This window comes from Ranitomeya imitator, chromosome 6 (assembly GCF_032444005.1).
Source record: "Ranitomeya imitator isolate aRanImi1 chromosome 6, aRanImi1.pri, whole genome shotgun sequence".
NCBI lineage: Eukaryota > Metazoa > Chordata > Amphibia > Anura > Dendrobatidae > Ranitomeya > Ranitomeya imitator.
In genome coordinates, this window is record NC_091287.1 from 425,004,729 (window position 1) to 425,031,389 (window position 26,661).

Here is a 26,661-nt window from a genome sequence, read left to right on the forward strand (position 1 = left end):
TCACTTTTTTATTGTTCTCTACAGGTGAAAAATCTCTGCAAAAAACACTGAATTGACATTCTGCAGATTTAAAAACACTGTAGTTCTGAAATTCAGTTAGGAAAAAAAATGTGCATGAGATTTCTGAAATCACATAACTATTGCTAGTACTGTAAAAATAAACTTTTAATATGTATGAAAAAAACAGAAAAAAAATGCTGCACAAATGCAACATGTGAACTTAGCTTAGATATAAAGACATCTTTCTATCTATCTATTCTATGTATATATATCTATTCTATTTATTCTAGTCTGTCGGGTCGCGCTGTGATTTTACTGTAACAGCAGATGAATTGCTGGCTTTTCAAAGGACATTAGCGTGTTAAAATCAAATGGCACTCGCATGGTCCAAGTGCCGTGCAAGTCTCGTCCAACATACAAGGACACTCGCAGCATGCTGCATTTTTTTTCTCAGTCCAATGTCAGCTCAGAAAAAAATCACAGATGAGCAGGGACTCATAGATTAACATTGCTCAGAGTGCAATCCAATTTTTTTATGAGATTGCACTTGTCCATTTTCCTCGCAGATAAGTATAAGCCCTTAAAGAAACACTCTGTAACAAAAGTTACCATTCACGGACAACCTAAAAGGAAGGATAGTCAAATGTTCCAGGGTCAGATACCAAGAGAACACATCATAAGCAAAAGGGTAAAGGCAAAGTCAGGTCACGGTCCAAAATCATAATACCAGGAGAAAGGTTTATAAGAGCAGTGGGGTTGAGCAAGTGGATAATCAGAACCAGGTCCAAAGTCAGGCAGCAATTAATCAATGAACGGAGCACAGAATCAGGCAAATAGCACCACAGAGCAAAAGCTACAATTATCAGAGATCTGGGCTGAGAGTTTGGCCAAGTAGCAAGAAATTAACTAGAAACAGTGAGCCCCTGCAAGAAATCCAGACTTAGGTTTTTTTAGTGGCAATAAAATGCAATAACAGCTGATCTAAAGATCGCATCTACCCCAAATGGTATCAATAAAACTGTCAGATCGGCACACAAAAAATAAGCCCTGACGCAGACCCATATCCAGAAAAAATGAGAATCTATGGGTCTCAAAAAATGGAGCCTTTTTTTTGACAAATGGATTTTTCTCCACCACTTAAATAAAAAAGTACCTATACATGTTTGAGATCTAAGAACTCATAATGACGTGGAGAATCATAATGGCAGGTCAGTTATAGCATTTAGTGAACATAAAATAAAATAAACAAATGTGGAATTGCACTTTTTATTGCAATTTCACCACATTTAGAATTTTTTTTATTGTTTTCCAGTACACAATGTGGTAAAAGCAATGGTGTTATTCAAAAGTACAACTCTTCCCGCAACAATCAAGCCCTCACATGGCCATATTGATGGAAAAATAAAAAAGTTATGGCTCTGGGAAGTAGGAGAGGAAAAAACAGAAATGTTCCTGGTCGTTAGGAGGTTAAACTCTTATTACACTTTCACACAAATCATTACACTGTGTGCAGAATTATTAGGCAAGTTGTATAATGATCACATGATACTTTTTATACATGTTGTCCTACTCCAAGCTGTTCAGGCTTGAGAGCCAACTACCAATTAAGTAAATCAGGTGATGTGCATCTCTTTAATGAGGAGGGGTGTTGTCTAATGACATCAAAACCCTATATAAGGTGTGTGTAATTATTAGGCAACTTCCTTTCCTTTGTCAAAATGGGTCAGAAGAGAGACGGGCTCTGAAAAGTCCAAAATTGTGAGATGTCTTGCAGAGGGATGCAGCAGTCTTGAAATTGCCAAACTTTTGAAGTGTGATCACCGAACAATCAAGCATTTCATGGCAAATAGCCAACAGGGTCGCAAGAAGCGTGTTGGGCAAAAAAGGCGCAAAATAACTGCCCATGAATTGAGGAAAATAAGCGTAAAGCTGCCAAGATGTCATTTGCCACTAGTTTTGCCATATTTCAGAGCTGCAACGTTACTGGAGTAACAAGAAGCACAAGGTGTGCGATACTCAGGGACATGGCCAAGGTAAGGAAGGCTGAAAAGCGACCACATTTGAACAAGAAACATAAGATAAAATGTCAAGACTGGGCCAAGAAATATCTTAAGACTGACTTTTCAAACTTTTATGGACTGATGAAATGAGAGTGACACTTGATGGGCCAGAGGCTGGATCAGTAAAGGGCAGAGAGCTCCACTCCGACTCAGACGCCAGCAAGGTGGAGGTGGGGTACTGGTATGGGCTGGTATCATCAAAGATGAACTTGTGGGACCTTTTCGGGTTGAGGATGGAGTGAAGCTCAACTCCCAGACCTACTGCCACTTTCTGGAAGACAACTTCTTCAAGCAGTGGTACAGGAAGAAGTCGGTATCGTTCAAGAAAAACATGATTTTCATGCAGGACAATGTTCCATCACATGCCTCCAACTACTCCACAGCGTGGCTGGCCAGTAAAGGTCTCAGAGAAGAAAAAATAATGACATGGCCCCCTTGTTCACCTGATCTGAACCCCATAGAGAACCTGTGGTCCCTCATAAAATGTGAAATCTACAGGGAGGGAAAACAGTCCACCTCTCGGAACAGTGTCTGGAGGCTGTGGTGGCTGCTGCACGCAATGTTGATCGTAAACAGATCAAGCAACTGACAGAATCTATGGATGGAAGGCTGCTGAGGGTCATCATAAAGAAAGGTGGCTATATTGGTCACTAATTTTTTGGGGTTTTGTTTTTTCATGTCAGAAATGTTTATTTCTATATTTTGTGCAGTTATATTGGTTTACCTGGTGAAAATAAACAAGCGAGATGGGAATATATTTGGTTTTTATTAAGTTGCCTAATAATTCTGCACAGTAATAGTTACTTGCACAAACAGATATCCTCCTTAGATAGCCAAATCTTAAAAAAAAAACACTCCAACTTCCAAAAATATTAAGCTTTGATATTTATGAGTCTTTTGGGTTGATTGAGAACATAGTTGTTGATCAATAATAAAAATAATCCTCTAAAATACCACTTGCCTAATAATTCTGCACACAGTGTAGCTAGCTAAATACTGCATCCACTCCTGTGTATATATTTATACACGTACCTGCGATGAGAGGCATAATTTCCAGTTACATGACCACTTCCATCACACCCTGGAGTTGGACAACTGTAATACAAGAATACATGAAAATTAAAATGGTTTGTACATTTTTAGGTTGCATGATTAGGAAGAGCATCGAAACCAGACTGCAGCTAATATAATGAAAAAAGCATCAGATCCTTACTTCTTCGCTATATATTCACATTATTTTTATCAGCTTCCCTGGGAATGTGGATTTCTCTGGCCCTTTTAAAACTTCTCAGGAACTTTAAGAACTTCTCAGCATTTACTGTAGTCAATGGGCCATTCAGTTTAGTTATTATTTATGGGATATTACAATATTAATGCTGTAAAAATGCTGTATATACAGTTATCCTCAAAAGTTTACATGCCCCCGCAGAATTTTTGCTTACTTGGCCTTTTTCAGAGAATATGAATGATAAACACCAAGCTGAGTGAGTTTCTGGGATCCAGACAGACTCTTGCATCTTCCATCCAGCCACTGACGTTTCTGGATTGTGAGTCATGGGGAAAGCAAAAGAATTGTCAACAGATCTATGGGAAAATGTAGTTGAAATGTATAAAACAGGAAAGGGATGCAAAAAGATATCCAAGGAATTAATAATACCAGTCAGCAGCATTCAAACTGTGATTAACAAATGGAAAATCAGGGGATCTGTAAAAACAAAACCACGGTCAGGTCGACCAACAAAAATGTCAGCCACAACTGCCAGGAAAATTGTTTGTGATGCAAAGAAAAACCCACAAATAACATCACCTGAAATACAAGACTCTCTGAAAACTAGCGGTGTGACTGTTTCAAGATGCACAATAAGGAGGCATTTGAAGAAAAATGGGCTGCATGGTCGAGTCGCCAGAAGAAAGCCATTACTGCGCAAATGCTACAAAGTATCTCACCTACAATACGCAAAACAGCAGAGAGACAAGCCTCAAAATTTTTTGGAACAAGGTAATTTGGAGTGATGAGACCAAAATTAAACTTTTTGGCCACAACCATAAATATTACATTTTGAGAGAGGTTAACAAGGCCTATGATGAAAGGATCACCATTTCTACTGTAAAGCACGGAGGTAGATAGCTGATGTTTTGGGGATGTGTGAGCTACAAAGGCATAGCAAACTTGGTCAAAGTTGAAGGAAAGATGAATGCAGCTCGTTATCAACAAATACTGAAGGGAAATTTGCAATCATCAGCCCAGAAGCTGCGCATGGGACTTTCTTGGATGCTCCAACATGACAACGATCCAAAACACAAGGCCAAGTCGAACTGTCATTGGTTACAGCAGAACAAAGTGAAGGTTCTGGAGTGGCCATCTCAGTCACCTGACCTCAATATCATTGAGCCACTCTGGGGAGATATCAAATGCCCAGTTCATGCTAGACAGCCCAGGAATTTACAGGAACTGGAGTGGGCAGCTTTACCATCTGAAAAAATTAAGAACCTCATCCACATCTTCAAAAGACTTGATGCTGTCATTGATGTTAGAGAGGGCAATACACGGTGTTAAGAAATGGGGTATGTGAACTTTTGGTGAGGGTCACTTGGATGTTTTGGGTAGTCATTATGATTTAAAAAGAGAAAACACAGTAGTTTGACAATAAATGGCTTCACCCAACCACTAACCATGAGTGGAGAAACAGTTTTGGTGTTATCATTCATATTCTCTGAAAAAAGGCCAAGAAAGCAAAAATTCTGCCGGGGTATGTAAACTTTTAAGCACAACTGTCCATTTCAGTAGGCCAACATTTTGGATTTTGAAATCAATTTTCAAGATGGTGTTATAAAGTATTCTAATTTACTGATATAATGACTTTGGGGTTTTCATTAGCTGTAAACCATAATCATCAGCATTAACAGAAATAAACACTTGAAATAGATCACTCTGTTTGTAATGTCTCTATATAATATATGAGTTTCACTTTTTGTAATGAGAACTGAATTAAATTAACTTTTTGATGATATTCTAATTTTGTGAAAAGCACCTGCATGTCTATCTATCTATCTATCTATCTATCTATCTATCTATCTATCTATCTATCTATCTATCGATTAATCTATAGAGAGAGCGATAACATAATATATAAAATAACATGAATGAATATTTGTATATTTTAACATTTTTAACATTTGATTCATACATTAAAAAGCTTCACATCGGCTCAACTTTGTTTCTTTTCTGCAAACATAACCTGCAGACTACAGACTTGCAGCTACAGGATGTACCACTAGATGGCACTACACATTAAGTATGAATCATGTAATGACAGAGAAATTGTTTTGGCTGAATATGTTGGTTTATAAATTGTTTATCCATCATAACAAGGTAGATAAGATGCAGAACAAACCTAAATGTGTGGTCCCCTATACGGAGTGTTTCATGGAAAATCATTACAGAATTACATCAGGTGCGCACAGCCACTATGTGAAAGTACATAGTAAGAGAATGATTGCAAAAGCTAAGTAGTTGATTCATTAAAATGACGATTTACAATCTATATTTACAATATTTACAATAGGAAATATAAAATTTCCTGACTGGGTTGAGGGTGCTGTTATGAATTATACCCAGTGAGAAGGTATAAATGTCCCCAAAATATGTATAGTTGGCCAAGCAATCTGGAGTTCAGAGCTCCAATGTGTTATTAATGGAGCATTACAATCTTCAAAATCCTATCCCAAAAGGTAGTAGGTATAATAATCATAATAACAATATCAGTAAATACCTTCAATTAGAAATGTTAGGTATAATAATAATAATAGTAAAAATATTAGTAAATGCCTTCAGTTAGAAAGGTAGTGTAGTTCTATGTCACATATCCCATGTGCAGGGCATTGCAGTAGCTTACATATCAAAGAATCATAGACTCATAGAATGTTAGAGTTGGAAAGAACCTCTAGGGTCATCGTGTCCAGGCTCAATGTAGGATTCACTAAACAATCTCAGACAGATGTCTGTCCAGCCTTTGTTTGAAGACTTCTATTGAAGGAGAACACACCACATCTCATGGCAGCCTGTTCCACTCATTGATCACCCTCACTATCAAAAAGGTTTTTTCTAATATCTAATCTGTATCTTCTCCCTTTCAGTGTCATTCCATTGCTTCTCAAGTTTCCATGTGTAAATGAGAATAATCATGATCCCTCTACACTGTGACAACCCTTCAGATATTTGTAAACAACAATTAATTCTCCTCTTAGCATTCTTTTCTGCAAGTTAAACATTCCCAGATCCTTTAACAGTTTCTTGTAGGACATACTTTGCAGTCCGCTTACAATCCTGGTAGCTCTTCTATGAACTTGCTCCAGTTTTTCAATGTCTTTTGTAAAATGTAGTGCCCAGAACTGGACACAGTATTCCAGATGAGGCCTGACCAAATAGGAGTAGAGGCGGATAATTACCTCACGTGATCTAGACTCTATGCTTCTCTTAATACATCCTAAAACTGTGTTTGCCTTTTCTGCTGCATCACACTGTTGACTCATGTGCAGTCTGTGATCTATTAGTATACCCAAGATTTTTTCACATGTGCTGTTGCTTAGTTCTATTCCTCTCATTCTATAGATGTCATTTTCGGTTTTCTTGTCCATAGGTAGAATCTTGCATTTATCCCTGTTAAATACCATTCTATTAGTCACTTCCCATTGTTCAAGCTTATATAGATCCTTCTGAATCCTTTCTCTATTCTCTAATATTAGTTATCCTTCCTAGCTTTGTCTGCAAATTTAATTAGTTTACCTTCAGTTCACTTATCTAGATAATTTATAAAAATGTTTAACATCACAGGGGCCAGGACAGAGTCTTGTGATACCCGACTTGAAACACTCTTCCAATTGGATGTGCAATCATTTATTACCACTCTTTGAGTACGATCACTGAGCCAGTTATGAATCCACCTAACCATCGCCTTGTCAATCCCATACTTGGTCATTTTTTCAATAAAATGTGATACTTTATCAAATGCTTTGCTGAAGTCAAGATATACTATATCTACAGCATTTTCCTGATCCACCCAGTCAGTGATTCCATCAGAGGAGAAAATTACATTAGCCTGGCATGACTTGTTTGCTACAACCCATGCTAGCTCTGGTTAATTACTGCATTCGTATCCAAGTACTTACATACATATAGTTTAGTAATTTGTTCAAATATCTTTTCTGGTATAGAAGTAAGGCTCACTGGCTAGTAATTTCCTGGCTCCGTCTTCTTTCCTTTTTTGATGATAGGGACAACATTTGCCCTTCTCCAATCTTCTGGGACTTCTCCTGTTTTCCAGGATGTTTCAAAGATTCTGGCTAGTGATTCTGCAATTTCCTCTGCTAGTTCTTTCAGTACCCTAGGATGCAATATATCTGCACCAGGAGATTCAAATTCATTTAAATTAGGTAAGTGTTCCCTCACCATCTTTCTGTTTATAGATAGTGTGGATTATTTTAATTCTGTTGAGGGCACCGTGAAGATCAGTTGATGTTACATTTGCTTTCTTAGAGAACACAGACGCAAAATAGGAATATAAAAGTTTGGCCTTCTCGACATAATTTTTGCCAACTTCACCGTTTTCATCCTGTAAAAATCCTATAGCATCTTGACTTCTCTTTTGCTTTTGCCATACCCCCAAATCCTTTTTTGCTGCTTTTGGCCTCCCTTGAAAGCCTCACTTCATTACTGGTTTTAGCTCTTCTAATGCTTGCCCTGCAGTCCCTGCAAACAGCATGATATTCTTCTTTAGATATCCCCCCTCTTTCCATTTGATATACATTTATTTTTTCCTATATGGTTATAGTCGACTGATATAGTGACAGTTAGTTCTTAGTGGTTGTAACTATGCCTCCAAAAGCTACTGAATGCCCTGCACATGAGGTAAGCGACATAGTGAAGTAGAAGAACTATACTACATTTCTAATTGGCAGTATTTGCTAATATTATTATTATTACACCTACTACACAATGGGATCTTGGAGGTGGGAATACCCCTTTAACTACAATATTTTTTGTGCTTTAACACAAAAACACCTTTAGTAATTGACATTATGTATTATTTAGGGTACATCTAATATGTGGTTGAAACTCTTCTGCATCTATGTTTTAATATTGCTGTACGTGTGACAATGGTGGGCAACAGTGCTATCATCTACTTCTTGCCAACTTTGTGCACGCCATCTAGCTTGATGTCCGCTGAACTTCTCTGATTCTTACAGAAGGAATAGAGTTGAAAGAATGTATAGTTTTACAGAACAATTCAAGGGAATTGGGTTTCCAAAACTCCGTCCACATGTAAAAAAAAAGTCATAAATTAGAGCACGCTGCAGATTTTGCAATCTACAACTTTCTAATTCTTGTAGAGATTTTCATAGCGGACTTGAACCTATTCAGTGCATTGTTATGAAAGGACAATCTGTGGCAAATCCATCACAAAATACCCATAACACAAGCGGATTTTATTGCAGATTTACAGCAAAATCCGCCTCAGAAATTTCCAGCAAAGTGTGAACATAGCCTTTGAGGTTATCTGCAAAACTGCATAGATTAATGTCAAAATGTATCCTGTTGTTAGAGCAGAAGCTGAACAGAATGCACATACGTGATTAGTTCCTTCTTCAGGTCTCTTGACTGAAACTTGGTTTTAGGACTCGGCATTGACCCATCTGCAGAAAACTTGATTTCATCCGTGTTTTCTGAGCAGCTCCCAGAATCCAGCTGAAAAAATATTCATAGTTGAATTTTAGCAATTTACAGTGAAGATTAAATAGGTTTTAAAATAAATAAAACTTTCTTGCTATATAAATTAAAAAATATACAACTTTTTAAAGGGCTTGTCCACTTTTGGAATTTTTTTCTACTTAGAAGTGGTATACAAGATTATTTTATTTTTTACACATGGGGCTAAGAACTGATAGGCAGGTAGTTGGTAACTACCTGCCTGTTCTGCCCAGCGCCAATCTCTGCCGGATCAGAGCCATGAACCACTCCTGTCAGCAATTCTGTTGCTTCATTTGATAGCACGTCAACAGATCAGCTCCTCCAGGCTCCTCTGGTAACATGACATTGCTGCCAACTTCATGCTGAATGACAGCTGGCTCTCCGCAATCAGGCAGCGGAGAGCCAGCTCTCAAGCAACATGACATTGGCAGTTATGGCTAGTCAACAAAGCAGAGCAGAAGAGAAGCAGCTGCTCTGTCAACATAACGTCAACAGAAGTCGCAGAATCACCAGTAGGAGTGGTTCTTGACCTCTCTGAGCTGGTAGAGATCGGCATCGGGCAGAACATTCAGGTAGTTAGCAACTATCTACTTGCCTATTCTTAGACTCTTGAGAAAAAAATAAAACTGTCTCAATAACCCCTTTAAAGCTCAGAAAAAGACAGATAAAAGAGTTACAAACTCCCTGATAAACAATCATACTGGACTGACTAATGGATCCTCAGTTTACTCATTCTGTAAACAGTGCAAACAAAGACTATAGAAGGCAAACAGTGCAAAATTTTTAATGACACTGGATTTCAAAAGTATTTTTTAACCAAAATTACATCAACACCAGTAAAAAAAGCGAAGAATCTTCATAAGAATATTTAATCGCTAATCTATCCTACATTGTGAGAAAAGTATGGATATACTGAGTTCACACTGACCAAGTATCTCTTATTGTATACACGTACAGCTATTAAGTAGACATTAGTTAGCCCGTTTTATAATATTACATGAGCTTGTAAGTGAAGATCGCGGCACTTCAGATGTGAACTATATAAGAGGTTGCATAACTCGTTTGATAACTGTTTTTACTTGGAAAGTTTTTCATACAGAACACCACATCCGTTGCATAGACAGGCATAAAATGCTCGCTACATGTACGGATCTTAGTAGCGTACCACAAACTAAGACAAGAACAAAAAATGCCCTAAATTATAAACATGGAGGACCGTGATACTAACAGACACCTATGCAGAGCAGAAAAAAGCCCTCCAAACATGGTTTGCATATTAAATGAGTGATTTTTATTAGAACAAATACATATTATTACAAGTACATATGAAGAAATCATTATTAGATTTTTTTAGCCTAATAATACATTGATAAACATCTATTTTTCTGCAATTTTTATGCTATTCAAATTCTCCCAAAGATGAAATTCAGGTCTTTATTGCCCTGTTATATAAGCTTAAAAACAAGCCTTTATCTCCACGCTGACCTTTCTGGTTATTTATCAATAAAAAAGTAAAGTCTGCCATCTGCTGTTTTGTGTGTTGAGTAGGTGTTTTTTAATGATTAAAATGAAAACAAAGGTATAGTATATAAATAACTTTTGTACTTGAAAATTAAATGCTAAGCAAATGTTACTTAGGGGAAATCATTGTTCGGAACATTCATCATAATGTTAATGAGTAGCCAGGCCCCAAATTTCATATTTACTACGTAGCAGTGGATGACATTTGCTAGAAAACGAATGTACTGCAGTGAATGAATGAACTTTTGATTTTAGATGATAACATAATGGCACAGGCAAAGTAGAATTACTCACAATGTTAGCAGATGTTTAAAGTCGCAAACACTTTAGAAACTCACAGATAAAATCTTCAATTACACAGCTCGTATAGCCTGCGGATGGGAGGTCATGCTGAAGGTTGTGAATTCACAAAAGTTGGACAGCCACAGGTTGAAAAGGGCAGGTCAGATCACAAATGTTTATGTGGTGGCCCAGACAGATAGTTGAAATCTGACAGCAACCATAGGTTTATGGTCGTATTAAACTGGCCGCCTTGTAAATGTCTGTTTGTACCTCAGTCTTTCTTTTAACAAAAACACAATTGTGTAGATTAACCAAAACTGTCCAGTTTTTAGAAAGTGTAAACTTAGAGACCAGGTCATTAGTGCTTTTATATCAACAATAATAAATGTTCTAACAGTGACTTTTATGTCTTCGCTTTATTCATTATATATTTTTGAACTTTTTTTTACGTTTTCATATTTTTCAGACTATAAAACGCACTTTTTCCCCAAAAATTTGGGGGGAAAATGTGGGTTCAGCGTATAGTCGGAATATACTTACAAGTAGGGTGGTGGCGATTCTGCAGTGGTCCAACGCTGCAGGGTGATGATCGCACTCCCTTCCCTGGCTGTTATTTCAGGATCGGCGGTGCTCTGTGGTGCGGGGGATGTGCAGGCATTTTGTGAAAGCCAAGAGGCCCCACACATCTATTGCTTTGATGCGGTAGCCTCCAGGAAAATGGCCCCCAGCAGCCATTTTCCCGAAAGCCCCTGCATCACAGCAATGGATGTGCGGGTCTTCCGGGCTTTCACAAAATGCTGGCACAGCCCCCTTACCACAGAGCACCGCCCAACCTGCCGCACTAGTCTAGGATGGGATTTTTTGGTGGCCACAGCATCACAGCAATGGATGTGGTGGGCCTCCAGGCTTTCACAAAATGCCGGCGCAGCCCCTGCACCACAGAGCACCAGCGAACCTGCCGCACCAGCCTGGGATGGGATTTGCCAGAGGACACCGCATCACAGCAATGGATGTGCGGGGGCTCTGGGCTTTCAGAAAATGGCGGCAGAGCTCCTTCACCTTTAGCACCGCCGAACCTGCCACACCAATCTGGTATGGGAGTTACATCGCTGGACCATTGAACACCCCCTGTGACCACGCTCCACCAATGCAGTCGATTCCCCCCGGTAAGCTGAATTCAGACTGTAAGATGGATCCGCATTTGACACTTTAATTTTTTTTCCCTATTTTCCTTCTGAAAATTTGGAGTGCGTCTTCTGGTCCGATGCGTCTTATAGTCCAAAGAATACGGACTATATTATATTTTTCTTGGCCTTGTCTTTTTTTTTCATTATTATGAGCATGGTTTTGGTTATCGAGATATCTTAGTCTAATTCATTGTTGGCTACCTTTCGAAATGTCACATAATTTTGAATAAATGTACTCCCGTACCCTGATGGAAAATTAAATCAGTCAATTTTTTTCATAGATAAAGACTAAAGTTAAACATTGTAAAGCTTATTGACAGGATCATGCAATTTTTCATTCTAAAAGGTACAAAAGATCAAAAATAAATAAGCACTTTTGAATTTGCATCAGTTTGTAAGCCCATTTTAACACATTGTTAGGGTTTGGTGGAACGCACCAAATATATATTTAAAGAATAATAGGTGCGTTCGCAACCCGGGGTCCACCGTGCAGGAGTAAAAACCCGCTGCTAGTAACTGAGGGTACTATATGGCGTATAAGTGAACTCTGTTACTTCACAGAGTCACTTAAGACAAGAGAATTCTGCGCCCTGTTAACATCACAGAGGAACACAGCTACCAAATAGAGCGAACAGTGGTCATGCAGTCAGAATAGCACATGCAAAACTCCTCACCAGAGGTGCCGGTATTCTAGGGGCTTATTTCAGCCGGGCCCTGAATCCACTCACACAAAACTCCTCACCGGAGGTGCCGGTATTCTAGGGGCTTATTTCAGCCGAACCCTGAAACCACATACACATGACCACACTGGCGCAGAACACACAACTTAGTTGATACTAGCGCATGGCCGCACCATTTATAGCTGCAGCAACTACGGGACCTTCCTAGAGAACCAATGGGAGCTGCTGTACCTGAGCATGTGAACCCCGACCTCCAATGAGAGGACTTACCCTGGGCATGCTCAGAAGGGGAAAAGCAGGAATTAGTGCCAGAGATGTATGCTCTATGCTCGCCGCTGTCCAGTACTGGCTACAATGGCTGAGCCTGGAAAGGCAGCATTAACCATCCACACCGTATCAGGCTGAGCCAGACGCTGTGTCTGACATCTCCGCTGAGCAGGCTCCACTGCGGTTGGAGAAGAATGGGAGACCGCAGAGGAGATGGTTCCAGATTCTCCCTGTGCAGAGAAGGGAACTCGACCCCCTACCACACATTTTGTGCAAAGTTCACCAGTGTAAAAAGAATGACATTATAAAAAAAATTGATTAAGAAAACCACAACTGATTAGTTGAGGCCTTAGACTAGATAGGCTTAAAAGATGCAAAATTTGTTGCCGTGGCTCAGGGTATTTGACACATTCAGAGCATTTTAAACCGTTTATTAGTTGACTTGCTGTGTACGAGAAATTTATATAAAAATTTTAAGTGCAGAATTTCACATCTTAGGCCATAAAATCTTTAGCATGAAGCCACACCTCGTTCCTGCTAAGCCACGCCACTTGTCGTGCCAGCACAAAAAAATGCTAAAACACATAATGAATGAGAAATGCAGCATGTTCACCAAGATCTACAGGAAACGTCTGACCGCTGTAACTGGAAACAGAGGTTTCTGTACCAAATATTAAGTTCTGTTTTTCTATTGCATCAAATACTTATTTTATCTAATAAAATGCAAATTAATTATGTAAAAATCATACAAAGTGATATTCTGGATTTTTTTTTAAAGATTCTGTCTCTCACAGTTGAAGTGTACCTACGATATATATTACAGACCTCTGCATTCTTTGTAGGTGGAAAACTTGCAAAATCGGCAGTGTATCAAATACATTTTCTCCAATTAACGCTCCTACTACCAGGACAATTTTAACACTTTAAATAATAATCATGTGCTTTAAATTGACAGTAATCATATCATACCCCCATACCATACCCATATATTTTCTGAGAATAGACACCTGACAGATTATCACAGTGAAATTGCCACCCAGAGCTTCACACTTATAGGCCCTTCTGGCCAAACCAAGCATGTATGTGTATGGGGAATCGAGAAGAATGTCTGTCAACCAGACTAGTGTTTATTTGGCAGCTATTCATAGCGTATGGGCAGCTCTAGGGGCTGTCAATATTCTGGTGCTATTATTCTGCTTCGTGGGAACATTCAATGTGCAGGAAAGATGACTATAGGACAGCACAAGCGAATAAAACAGTATAACATCAAAACATTTCCAGTAATAATATTTTACAAAATTGCTTGAAATTTGTTCTCTAATATATCTATAAAAATAAGAACTCAATCTTTAATTGTACAAACAAAAGACAAGTGGCTAGCAATTACTAGAAATTTTTATTCCGCTACTTTCATCTTCTGACCTATGGTATGACTACAGCTTGTGACAGGGAGGTAATGAGTAAATTCATTTAAGATTGGGAAATACAAAAACAAGTTGGCTATCACAGTAAACTAATGTAATTTTATTTCATTTTTTTTACTCCAAATTATATTATCAATCATAAACTATTATTATTCAATCATTTAATACTTATTACCTTTTCATACTAATGAAAACAAATAATGCTGTGGTAGTCATATCTAACTATATTTCACTGCAACGTAACTGTTAAGGTTTGCGAATAATGAGTTCTGCTGCCAAGATAAGTAATGTCTCTAAGTAATGTCTATCAAGCAGGTTGCCTCAGAGTCTCAAAATCTACAAAAATAGTATGAACACTTTTTGATAAAAAATAGAAATGTTATCGAAATATTGAATCTGCTAGGACACAAAGATGTTTGCACTGCCCTCTGTGTTGAGTTTATCTTGTTTATTAATCCCAGAAGAGTACTCCCATTAATAATACTGATTGCCCCACAAGGTTGGTGCCATCAGGGTGCTAAAAAAGCTAACCCCCCTAATATTAACCCCTTCATAACCTTGGGATTTTCCGTTTTTCCGTGTTCGTTTTTCGCTCCCCTTCTTCCAAGAGCCATAACTTTTTTATTTTTCCATCAATATGGCCATGTGAGGGCTTATTGTTTGCAAAACAAGTTGTACTTTTGAACGACATCATTGGTTTTATCATGTCGTGTACTCGAAAACGGGAAAAAATTCCAAGTGCGGTGGAATTGCAAAAAAAGGGCACACTTGTTTTTTGTTTGGCTTTTTTACTAGGTTCACTAAATGCTAAAACTGACCTGCCATTGTGATTATGCGGGTCATTACGAGTTCATAGACACCAAACATCTCTAGGTTCTCTTTTATCTAAGTGGTGAAAAAAAATTCAAAACTTTGGTAAAAAAAAAAAAAATTGCGCCATTTTCCGATACCTGTAGCGCCTTCATTTTTCATGATCTGGGGTCGGTTGAGGGCTTATTTTTTGCGTGCCAAGCTGGCGTTTTTGATGACACCATTTTGGTGCAGATGCGTCCTTTTCATCGCCTGTTATTGCATTTTAATTCACTGTTGCAGCGATCAAAAAAATGTAATTCTGGCATTTCGAATTTTTTTCTCGCTACGCCGATTAGTGATCAGGTTAATCCTTTTTATCTTTGATAGATTGGGCGATTCTGAACGTGGCAATACCAAATATGTGTAGGTTTGATTTTTTTATTGATTTATTTTGAATGGGGCGAAAGGGGGGTGATTTAAACTTTTATTTTTTTTTTCACATTTTTTTCACTTTTTTTTTCCATGCTTCAATAGCCTCTATAGGAGGCTAGAAGCTGGCACAACTTAATCGGCTCTGCTACATAGCAGTGATTATCAGATTGCTGCTTTGTAGCTGAATTGCAGGTGTGCTATGAGCGCCGTCCACAGGGTGGCGCTCACAGCTAGTCGGTATCAGTAACCATAGAGGTCTCAAGGACCTCTATGGTTACCATTCTGATACATCGCTGACCCCCGATCATGTGACGGGGGGTCAGCGATGCGCTCATTTCCGGCCGGATGGCCAGAAGCGCCGGTTAAATGCCGCTGTCAGCATTTGACAGCGGCATTTAACTAGTTAATAGCGGCGGGTGAATCGCGATTTCACCGGCCGCTATTGCGGGCACATGTCAGCTGTTCAAAACAGCTGACATGTCCCAGCTTTAATGCGGGCTCACCACTGAGGTCAGAAAGGGGTTAAAAAAATCCCATCCGAGGTCAGAAAGGGGTTAAAAATATTAATATTTAAAAACTGGAGCAATTCACAGAAGAGCTACCAGGATGGTGAGTGGACTGCAATTTGCAGTATGTCCTACGAGGAACGGTTAAAGGATCTGAGAATGTTTAGCTTGCAAAAATGAAGGCTAAGAGGAGACCTAATAGATGCCTACAAATATCTGAAAGGATATCACAGTGTAGAGGGATCATCCTTATTCTCATTTGCACTTGGAAATACAAGAATCAATGGAATGAAACTGAAAGGGTGAAGATACAGATTAGATACTAGAAGAAACTTTTTGAAAGTGAGGGTGATCAATGAGTGGAACACCCAGATGCAAGAATAATAGAAATACTTTTATTGATACAGATACATCCACTGTATGAAAACGTTTGACGTTTCGGCCTAAACTAGGCCTTCATCAGAAATTATCTTCAGCTCTTGAAGACGACATAGAAAGGTCAGGTACACCTGAGCAATGGAGTCTTTGTGGAATCGAGCAGGGATAGGGCACCTGGATTGGGTGTGCCGAATATATTTTTACATAAATTCGGAGTAGTATTCTCTTCGTGCACCCCTAAGTATTGGAGTGTCATGCAGCCTTTTCCTTTTTTTGCAATGACTGTAACAGGTGGTGAGTTCTCCCTCAATGGAAGTCTTCAAACATAGGCTGGACAGACATCTGTCTGAGATAATTTTTCCTGCGTTGAGCAGGGGATTGGATACGATGACCCTTGAGATCCCTTCCGACTATAACATTCTTAGATTCTATTATTAAAATGTTGCCATTAGTTTTTCTATGAGTGTCCTCATTAATAGCGCCTACATAACCACTAATGACACTGGGCTCAAACTCTAATCAGTGTCAGCACAGTGTAATCTGATTTTCTCAGATGATAGAATTGGAGCACACTGTGGGGAGAAGCTGTAGAACAAAATTTCTTCATCTTCTCCATTATGTGAGTCCATGGAAATCGTACTGCACTTGCATATCATTCGAGTGCTGTCCGATATTTCCACGCACCCATAGAATCGTCCGATTTATGCATCAATCCGTATGAGAAAAAATGTTGATCAGCACTGCCCCATTACATATCACTGGTCTGAGCGCTACCCAATAAAAAATCAGATAGCACTCATCCAACTGATATGGTGGATTAAGCTAGCCCTTCTAGTGATAGCCACTCACACCCCTAAAGCCAGTGACTGCCACATTGCCCCAATAAAAAGAATAACTTGAGCCTGAAAGTTTTGGGGGTGAAGATTCGAGCAGTTTGCGGTGGTAGTCCAGCCCTTCTCTCTGCACTCTTAAAGGGTTAGTGTGCCATATGAAATTGTCGAAAGTGCTGAATTAGAAAGCAGCCAGTCATGTAATATGTAATGTACTTGATCTGTGATATACTGGTTGAATGTAATTGATAGATTGTGATCATGATTTTTTGAACCTTTAATTTAGCAAGATCCAAATTAATTTAGCAAGGCCCGGGCCTGAAATATTAGTGACCTATCCCTAGCCTAGGTTAACATTAGTAGATTAGTAGAGGCCCAACACCCAACACCCCACTGATCATCTATTATTAACTCTTTCAGCTGCCAGATGTAAACTTTGAACATAGATGAAAAGTACAGTATAGCGGGCACTGGCAAGAACTGCAGATCAGCTTTTATAGTCTCTAAAAAGTTTGAAAATATGGTGAAAAAAACATCCTTTCCCCCTTACCTGTTGCTTTGTTATGTAAAAATATTATTAATAAAAATTTGTCTTATTGGAATAAAGGACGGAAAAAACAAAAGTGCAAACACTACAAATGTATATTATTTTAGTATTTTACTTTTAGCACTATTGTCAATGTGATATTGCTGACAATGTATGTAAATGTTCCCAACATTGCATTGTGCCAGTGAATGAGCTTTGTAACAATTTATCTAAATATTAAACCATTTTAAGATTTTCCTTACAATTTTTTTCTCCCTTAAATAGCTTCGGGACGGTGACATTTTGTAGGTGTTTGTGTTAATATGCCTGATGGTTAGTCAAAAAGGGAAAGAGAGAGAGGGAGGAATAGTTTACATTCCATTAATATGCAGATGGAAGGCCAGAACATAGTGATAAAATGGATAACAGTCAATGGCATCTGGCACTTTTAACATTTTTTTTAAGCCTTGAAATTGTTGGAGAACTGACAGTGTGAACTAAACTAACAGCCCTATTTATTTATCAAGGATTTTGCTGAGATTTTGAGCCATGTCCAAATTCATCTTTTTTGTTTTTGTTTGTGAGAGGGCATCTGGACAGGCTATTTCACGGAGACATATAGACAATATTTTCTGTAAATTGCCACCCAAATTAAGCAACTGTTGTGTGTATGAACTAGTATAACGAACAAAAGACCACGTATAAAACCTTGAAAACTAAAAGGGACAAAAATATTTATAAATTTCATCCAACGTAGATTTAATATGCTGCTGTGGAAGCCATTAATTACAAGCACTCCTCTGTCACTGTGAGTTATTTTTGTTACAAATTCCTCACTTGAATATACTGTATTACACAAAAAAAATCATATTTTTCACCGTGCACACAATTGATTTTTTTATTTGTACAAAAAAAAGTTTGAGAACAAGAATCCACAAGTGGAAATCCAAGTCTGATCTTCTGATTTGTGCTGCAGATTGAATTACCATTGTCTGAAGACAGATCAGCTCCATTCAGTGAGGCTGATCTCCATTAGACTGGGGTCATTCAAGCGTAGATTCAGAATCAGATCTATTATGTAAATGACACTTAGGGTACCGTTACACTATACGATTTACCAACTATCACGACCAGCGATACGACCTGGCCGTGATCGTTGGTAAGTCGTAGTGTGGTCGCTGGAGAGCTGTCACACAGACAGCTCTCCAGCGACCAACGATGCCAAGGTCCCCGGGTAACCAGGGTAAACATCGGGTTACTAAGCGCAGGGCCGCGCTTAGTAACCCGATGTTTACCCTGGTTACCAGCGTAAAAACAAACAAACACTACATACTTACATTCCGGTGTCTGTCCCTTGCCGTCTGCTTCCCGCACTAACTGACGTCACCGCTGTGCTCTGCTTTCACTTTACGACCGGCAGTCAGTCAGTGCAGGAAAGCAGACGGCAAGGTACCTGACGGACACCGGAATGTAAGTATGTAGTGTTTGTTTTTTTTTTACATTTACGATGGTAACCAGGATAAACATCGGGTTACTAAGCGCAGCCCTGCGCTTAGTAACCCGATGTTTACCCTGGTTACAAGCGAACGCATCGCTGGATCGGTGTCACACACACCGATCCAGCGATGACAGCGGGAGATCCAGCGACGAAAGAATGTTCCAAACGATCTGCTACGATGTACGATTCTCAGCAGGGTCCCTGATCGCTGCTGCGTGTCAGACACAGCGATATCGTATGGATATCGCTGGAACGTCACGGATCGTACCGTCGTAGCGACAAAAGTGCCACTGTGAGACGGTACCCTTAGACCAAACTCGTTTGATCAGAGTGTTAACTTAGTGTGATGAGAGGTGTGGAGAAGGAGGAGGACAGAAACTTAATTTCTCCATCTTCTCCATTGCCGGAGGCAACAGAAATGTTGTTGCACTCGAATGTCTTCCAAGTGTAGTCTGATGTTTTTACACACACCAATCGGCATGAGAAAAAAATGCTGATCTGCACTGACTAATAGAATAACATTGGTCTGAGTGCTATCCGATAAAACATCAGATAGCACTCATCCAATATGTGCGTATGGCGAGACAGTGCAGTTGTCTATACGTGGCAAAAACTCCATTTATGTTATACCATACCCGCACTGGTTGGCCATATACTACCAGTTTCAGATTTCAGATCGGATTTCGGATCAAATCTGCTTCAATAAGTAAATTTGTTTGTGTAAAATCTGCAGCATAATACAGTACTGTCTAGGTGGTATTCTACTGTACATGTTGGAGAAAGTTTTCGGTCCTAAACTGGCCTGCAGGGTAGATTTTGAAGTCTGCAGCATGTCATTGCTTATCTCATGGGTTCCCAGCTCTTTGCTCTTCAGCTGTTCTTCTATAGCTGAAGCGGCAATTTTAGCTTTTCAGATATTGCTGCTGTTTGTAGTTTCAGAACAACTAGAAAATCACAGGGTAAACTGAGTCTGTCAGCACAGAATGACTGTTCAAACCAAGTACAGGCTCTCGGTGCTTCATGGTGAGTCCAATCATTTCTATACACCTTCCCACTGGTGATGAGTGCAAGTACTTGTTATTCGAGCTTGCCTAGGGTGTTCTAGTATGCATGGAGTTTTGCGGGTGCTCAAGTGACATGTTCGAGTCCCCGTTTCCATATGTTTTGCGGCTGTTAGACAGCCACAAAACGTGGGGATTACCTGGCAAACACAGGCAATTCCCTCATATTTTCTAGCTGTCTAACAGCCATGAAATATGCTGCGGCAGGGGCACGAACATGTCCCTCAAGCATACGCGATACTCCCTGCACACCCTAGGCAAACTAGGCAAACGAGCACTTGCGCTTATCACTGCTTCCCACCTACTTGTTTTCCATCTATCATCACCTTTTTTGGCTCTAAAAAATTCACAAAGAAGAGGGGGATAGCGTTTGAGGGAAAACAAGCAGGTGGAAAAGTGTATCTAAATTACTGGCCCTATTATGGTGAAGAGAGCGACAGGTCTTAGTTTAAAAAGGCATTCTGTGATGACAGATTTTCTTTAAGAATATTTGTTTTTTTTTATGCTCACTTCTGCCCAAAGACGTAACTATAATGGCTGCAGGGGTTGCGATTGCACCTTGGATATAATGTACAGGGCCTAAAAGATCCCTTTGGTTTATATAAAAATGCCTATTATTATTACAAACCTGTGATAATTGGGTGCCCTGTTGGAGCTTTTGTATTGGGGACCACAAGCTTCACGTTATGCCACTGCTTCTGGCTCTACAAGATTGTGTCACTTAGAGTTCTAAACTATTAGAATAGCTCTGATATTGCATATCAGACACAGTGTGTTCTTTCTTTCAATTTTCTTTTTATTGAAGTTTTAATAATTACAGACAAGTAGAACATCAAGAACTATGAATGAGCATATCAAAGTGCAAAAGAACATGTGACAAACAAGTTAGCTATATAAACTTAGGCCAACTGACACTAATAAGTCCATATACTTTTAAAGAAAATGAGTCTAACAACTCGTTCAAAATTGTTGATACGGAAGTAACTTTATAGATTTCGAGAGATGTGAAGGTATAGGGGGGAACAGAGAGAGATAGAGGTAAGATAGGGGGGAGGAGGTGGGGGGGTAGATTAGGATGACACCTTGAGGATTGAATGGTTTATTATGCTATTGCAAAGTAAAAAGTATTTTGGGTCCCGAATTGGATCCATGAATTCCAAGTGTTATAGAACTTATCAGTGGTATGATTCACTCTTGCAGCTAATTCTTCTATGTGGAACAATTGCTCAATTTTGGAGTAAAGCTGGCTGGAGGTGGGTATGGAGGTGGGTATGTTCTTCGATACAGTGTGTTCAAACACGATGATTTTTAACTAATTTGTTGTGACTTTTTTGTTGCCACTTTTTTTGCTGCTAAAAGCATTTCATTAAGGGATTGTCTCTGAGTCAACAGAACAATATGAAATACACTACAGTTTTTCCACTAGATTTTTTGCTTGATCCCTGGTATTTTATTCCAAATTCAGTATGCTATGGATAGAGTGTTTTTACCATGACTTTTCGCATATGATTGTCAATACTAAAAAAAAGCATGAAAACCATCATTTATTAAAAAAAAACATTATAAAACACTTGTAGAAAAGCACATTTTTAGGTTAGTTGTCCATAAAGTTTTATGGAGGTTGAGAAAATCTGACTAGATTCTCAAAAGGAATCCACTCTATGAAAAGCTCCATTTTAGTTGTATTTTCGGAGGTTTTCCTTTTCCCCGAAGCATTTTTTAGAGAGGTTTTGAAGAGGGTTTTGCAGCCTTTTAACTTGAACCTGTGAAGCTTCAAGTGGATTCCAAGAGCAATCTGCCTCAAAGAAGTGAAAAATGCTTTAAAAAGAATCATATGTGGAAAAGTGGATTTTCCATTGAATTGAAGAGTATAGTGTATTTTTAATTAATTATTCTATTTCTAAATGAAAGTGAATTACACTACAGTTACCATTTTTCCTTTGCTTGTATTTTAGATATAACTAGTAGTTGTATGTTATCTGAATGGTTTTATATATAGTGTAGCTTCCTATAAGGACTCATTCAGACATCCATTTTTCGCATTCTTATTCTATATGTTTTTCATGAAGGAACTTATTCTTATGGAGCTGTTCACATGTCCGTGTTTTTTTTCTAAACTGTTTGTCCACAAAAATGTCTGTAGAAGTTATTGTTTTAGATCCGAGTCAGGGATCAAAATTTAAAGTCAATGGGTTTGTAAAACATCACTACCTTCACATATTGGAGAAACCCAATGAGGGCCAGCGCTCATAGGGTGATAATGTAAAAACAACACAAAGCAGTTTTTTGGATATAGCATGCTCACCTTTATCTGTTGTGAGAGGGCATAACTCCTGCCAAGGCATAAAATGCATGAAAGACACAGCTGCTGTTCCCAATCCTGCAGAGGAAGGGTATCAGCTTCTTATGCACATAGAAAATGTCAAGGGGAGTAGTCGCGGATGTTGCTAATGCGTTGCTGATGCAGTCTTGGAGTGATTTTAAATCTTTCTTGCAATTGACAGACTATGCGTTTCAGGGTCAAACTAATTCCTTTATCAGTTCTGTTTCAACTGGGATCTCATAGTGGATAGGGGTTTTATATCCTTGAAAACGAGTCAGCTGAAATGTACCCCCAGGGTAACAAGCTTTAACCAAAAACGTACTTTATACTGGTGTATATGAATAGATATATTAACTATGTTAGTGGGCATTGTAAAAAAAAGCTAAAAATCATCCCTCGTGAGTTGACTATACGAGCAAGTAGGTCATAGGAAACTGAATAAAATGATACCTTCATTCGATGTCATATTCTAGAGAAATCCACTTTTTTATATGTATATGAGTCATTCAGGACAATAGGTTGGACACTGATCTGGAAGAGAATCTGCCTCCAGAGTTTATTATTATAACTGAAAGGGGGAGTTACCAGAGTGAGACCTGTAACTAACACAGAACAGTAGAACTGAACTTTGTCTTCTTACAAACAAGTTAGCTGCTGCAGCTCTCTCAGCGCTGCTATATTGCAACAATATTACAATCCTGTCTGCCTGCAAGATGGAAGCTGAAGCTGAGAGGAGCCTGCAGATGTGTCAGCTATAACCACACACAGCTCTGCAGTGAGATCAGGAGAGCAGAGAGCGGCCATTACATGTCGCAGATATGAAGGAATCCTTTTATTTAGCTTCCCATGACCGATATGCCCATACAGATAGCTTAAAAGAGTTGATCCTACTGAAAATGTCACTTTAATAAAATATTTATTTTGCTGTACAAATAATGGTGCTAAAGATTTGTCCATGACTGCAGCTGCATTATATTGTACCAAAAATAAAACATGACTTCTGCATACCCCTAAGAAATGATACGCATGGATGAAACTATCAGGCTGTGCTGACCATTGCATGAGATGATATCATCGCCCTGTGATGAAATATTATGTTGCATTCACTATGTTCTGCACAGATCTCTTGGCATGGTTACTCCACAATACTGAGGAGGAGGGTTTCCTGGACTACACATTGCTGGCACTGAATATAGGACAGTTGCTACATGAAGGTTATTTACTCGGTAAAGGGTTATTTTTATTCACTTATGATAAGGTTGCTTTAAAATGAGCTGATATATGAGTCACGTTCTGTAATATGTTATCGTATGACAAACATGTAGATACCGTACCTCTCTGTCTTCTCCATTTTTCCCATTCACCTTGCTGTAGTTGATTGGGGCATCCCATCCCTCTTTTTCACAAAGGGCTTTGTAAAAGGCAGCATTGACCAAGAGGCTACTAGTTTTAAAAGGAGAAGTTGATGGAGTTGATAGGATGGGATTGGAAGAGCCTAATGTACCAGCGTTTTCGTGGAGTCGGTTCTTCTTCATACTGAGGTCCAAAGTTCCATTTTCATCTACTTCAATCTCTGTAGCCTGGGGAAATGATAAAGATATATTATAAATTGATGAACAGTTTGCGGCTTTCATCGTGTGGCCATGTGGTGCTTTTAAGGGATAAAAGTAAATGCAAGCTTTTATTTAACTAATATCTGATTTAGAAAGCAGCTTTTGATTTACATCACATCAGTTAATGTGTAATTCTTTGCCAGAGTTCTGTGTAACCTCATAATGCTCACCATGTTTTCCTGCTTATTGCAGAATTTAAATAAGACTCTTCCAGAATTTAACCAGAAATTTAAATAAAGAAAAAAAGCTGCTTGACGATTGTGAGAAAGTAAAAAGAAATACGAGCCTGGTTTTGTAAAATTCTCAAACAAATCATTACTTTTAATATACATTAGTTGTACAATGAATTTTGGAGAAATGTAGAATTTACTGCATGAATTAAGGCTATGTTCACATTTGCGTTGTTGGGCGTTGCGTCAGCGACGCAACGCATAACGCATGCAAAACGCATGCAGAAACGCATGGTTTTGTGATGCATGCATCCATTTTTTGCTTGATTTTGGATGCAAATAAAATGCAACATGCAGCGTCCTCTATGCCCTGACGCTTGCGCCAAAAATGACGCATACGTCACAAAACGCAAGACAACGCATGTCCATGCGCCCCCATGTTAAATATAGGGGCGCATGACGCATGCGTCGCCGTGGTTGCGCCCGACGCAGCGCAAATGTGAATGTAGCCTAATACAGTAATTCTAGATACCTTAGTATATTTTAAATACCTTTGTATTAATAATTTTAGATCATTTAGTACTAAATTTTTATTCAAAACTCATTAGACTATTTTTGGACCAATTCACCCCTCCTTTGTTTAAATGGCTCATATCTGGGGTATATGTCTCTCTTGGAAATGTGAAAACTCCTGGTTGGTTGTCCATCTGCTGAATTGGATTTAGTGGAAGACCTATCGGTTCCTATTATAGATATCTCCCACTCAAGATGCCGATTGGTTATCATAACAGCCATGTGCCTTAGAAAAAGGCATTGTATTGGCATCTTGATATTACTATGAAATTCAGACTGTGGCTGAGCTTCACAGGAGATCTTTAATTCTACCATTGACTGCAATATTAAAGTAATTAATAAAAAATAGAAAAAAATGTAAATATATATAAAATTTAAATTTCCCACTTTTTTCCCATTGCGAAAGTAAAAATGAAAAAGAAACATACTGTATTTAGTATTGTCGCATCTGTAAAAGTCTGATTTGCCAAAATATTAAATTATTTACCCAAACAGTAAAAAAAATACCATTACTGATGTTTTTCTGTCAATGCCACCGTGGAACACATGCCATAAAAAGTTATCAAAATAATGTGTATAAAAAAACTACTTCTCTCCACGCAAGAAAAACAAGACCTCGCAATACATTTCCTTTTTTTTTCAAAACTATATGTTTGCTATTTTTGTAATCGTACTTATTAGCATAATAATGATCCCTGGTCATTTCCACAGTGAACATCGTAAAAGTTAATCCATTTTTGATCTTTGTTCCTGTTTTTCAGTTCATTTCATTGTAGGGTGAAAGGTTTCAATCAATAATACAACTTGTGCAAAAAAGCAAGTTCTCATACGGCTATGTTGTCAAAAAAGTAAAAAAGTCATGGCTTTTCGAAGAAGGCGAGCAACAGCAAAAGAGCAAAAACAAAGATTGGCTCCAACAGGAAGGTATTAAAGATGGCATGTTATATTTTGGTCTGTAAACAGAGAAGCATGGGCTATATCCAATTTAAGATGAAATGATGTATAAGGGTTAGTCTGAGATTAACACTTGTTGCCTATCTTGAGTTTTCCATTTCAATGGAGCAGTGGTCAAGCAAGCTCACTGTATTTCTGCTCTAGGGGTCAGAATATCCAGGATTACTTATATTTATGGCCATAACTACTTGACGATATTTGGGTTAGTTTTCAACTCAAATCTAAAGAAACGCTAAAGAAAGCACATCCAGCCATAATCTCCCTTTTTTCTTTTATCCTATTTTGTCTTGTATTACAAACAGGTGCTTTGACTCATACCATCTGGTTGCCTTGTTGAGTAGACATAATGGTCACCCCTTTACATCCATATTGCTTAGAGAATTGTTTGCTAGTGGTTTCAAGCAACCAGATTGGATCAAAAATGCATTTTCATACTGGTATAATACTGCTGTATTTTATCCCATGATAACCATCAGTGATCATCAATATATCTTTTTACTGACGTGAAATATAAGACAATAGCGTCCCCCGATGGGTGAAAATGTAGCAGCTGTCACCTGTACACTATAGCTGACATCGTGCTGCATCAGTCACGTTCAGTGTTGGCTCTGGCAATGCCTGTTTGACTCCTTAGATGATACTGTCAATAGTGACTACAACATCTACAGTTGAAACTAGAAGTTTACATACACTCTATAAAAAGACACATATGCATGTTTTTCTCAATATCTGTCATGAAATCAGAATAAACCTTTCCCATTTTAGGTCAATTAGGATTATTTTAATTATTAATATTTCCCAAATGCCAGAATAATGAGAGAGTGAGAGAGAATGTT

The 26,661-nt window shown here is 38.6% G+C and overlaps 1 protein-coding gene across 3 annotated transcripts in view; it reads right to left on the reverse strand.

Annotated features, from left to right (window-relative positions):
- The window catches only part of ST18 (ST18 C2H2C-type zinc finger transcription factor), a 524,976-nt gene that overhangs the window by 140,930 nt on the left and 357,385 nt on the right, over window positions 1–26,661 (reverse strand). For all 3 annotated transcript variants that reach the window (XM_069731333.1, XM_069731332.1, XM_069731331.1), the window contains exons 12-14: window positions 23,850–24,095; window positions 8,690–8,805; window positions 3,093–3,155 (exon numbers count right to left, since the gene is read on the reverse strand). In XM_069731333.1, coding sequence (XP_069587434.1) covers window positions 3,093–3,155; window positions 8,690–8,805; window positions 23,850–24,095 — 425 coding nt within the window. The remainder of the gene's footprint in view (window positions 1–3,092; window positions 3,156–8,689; window positions 8,806–23,849; window positions 24,096–26,661) is intronic.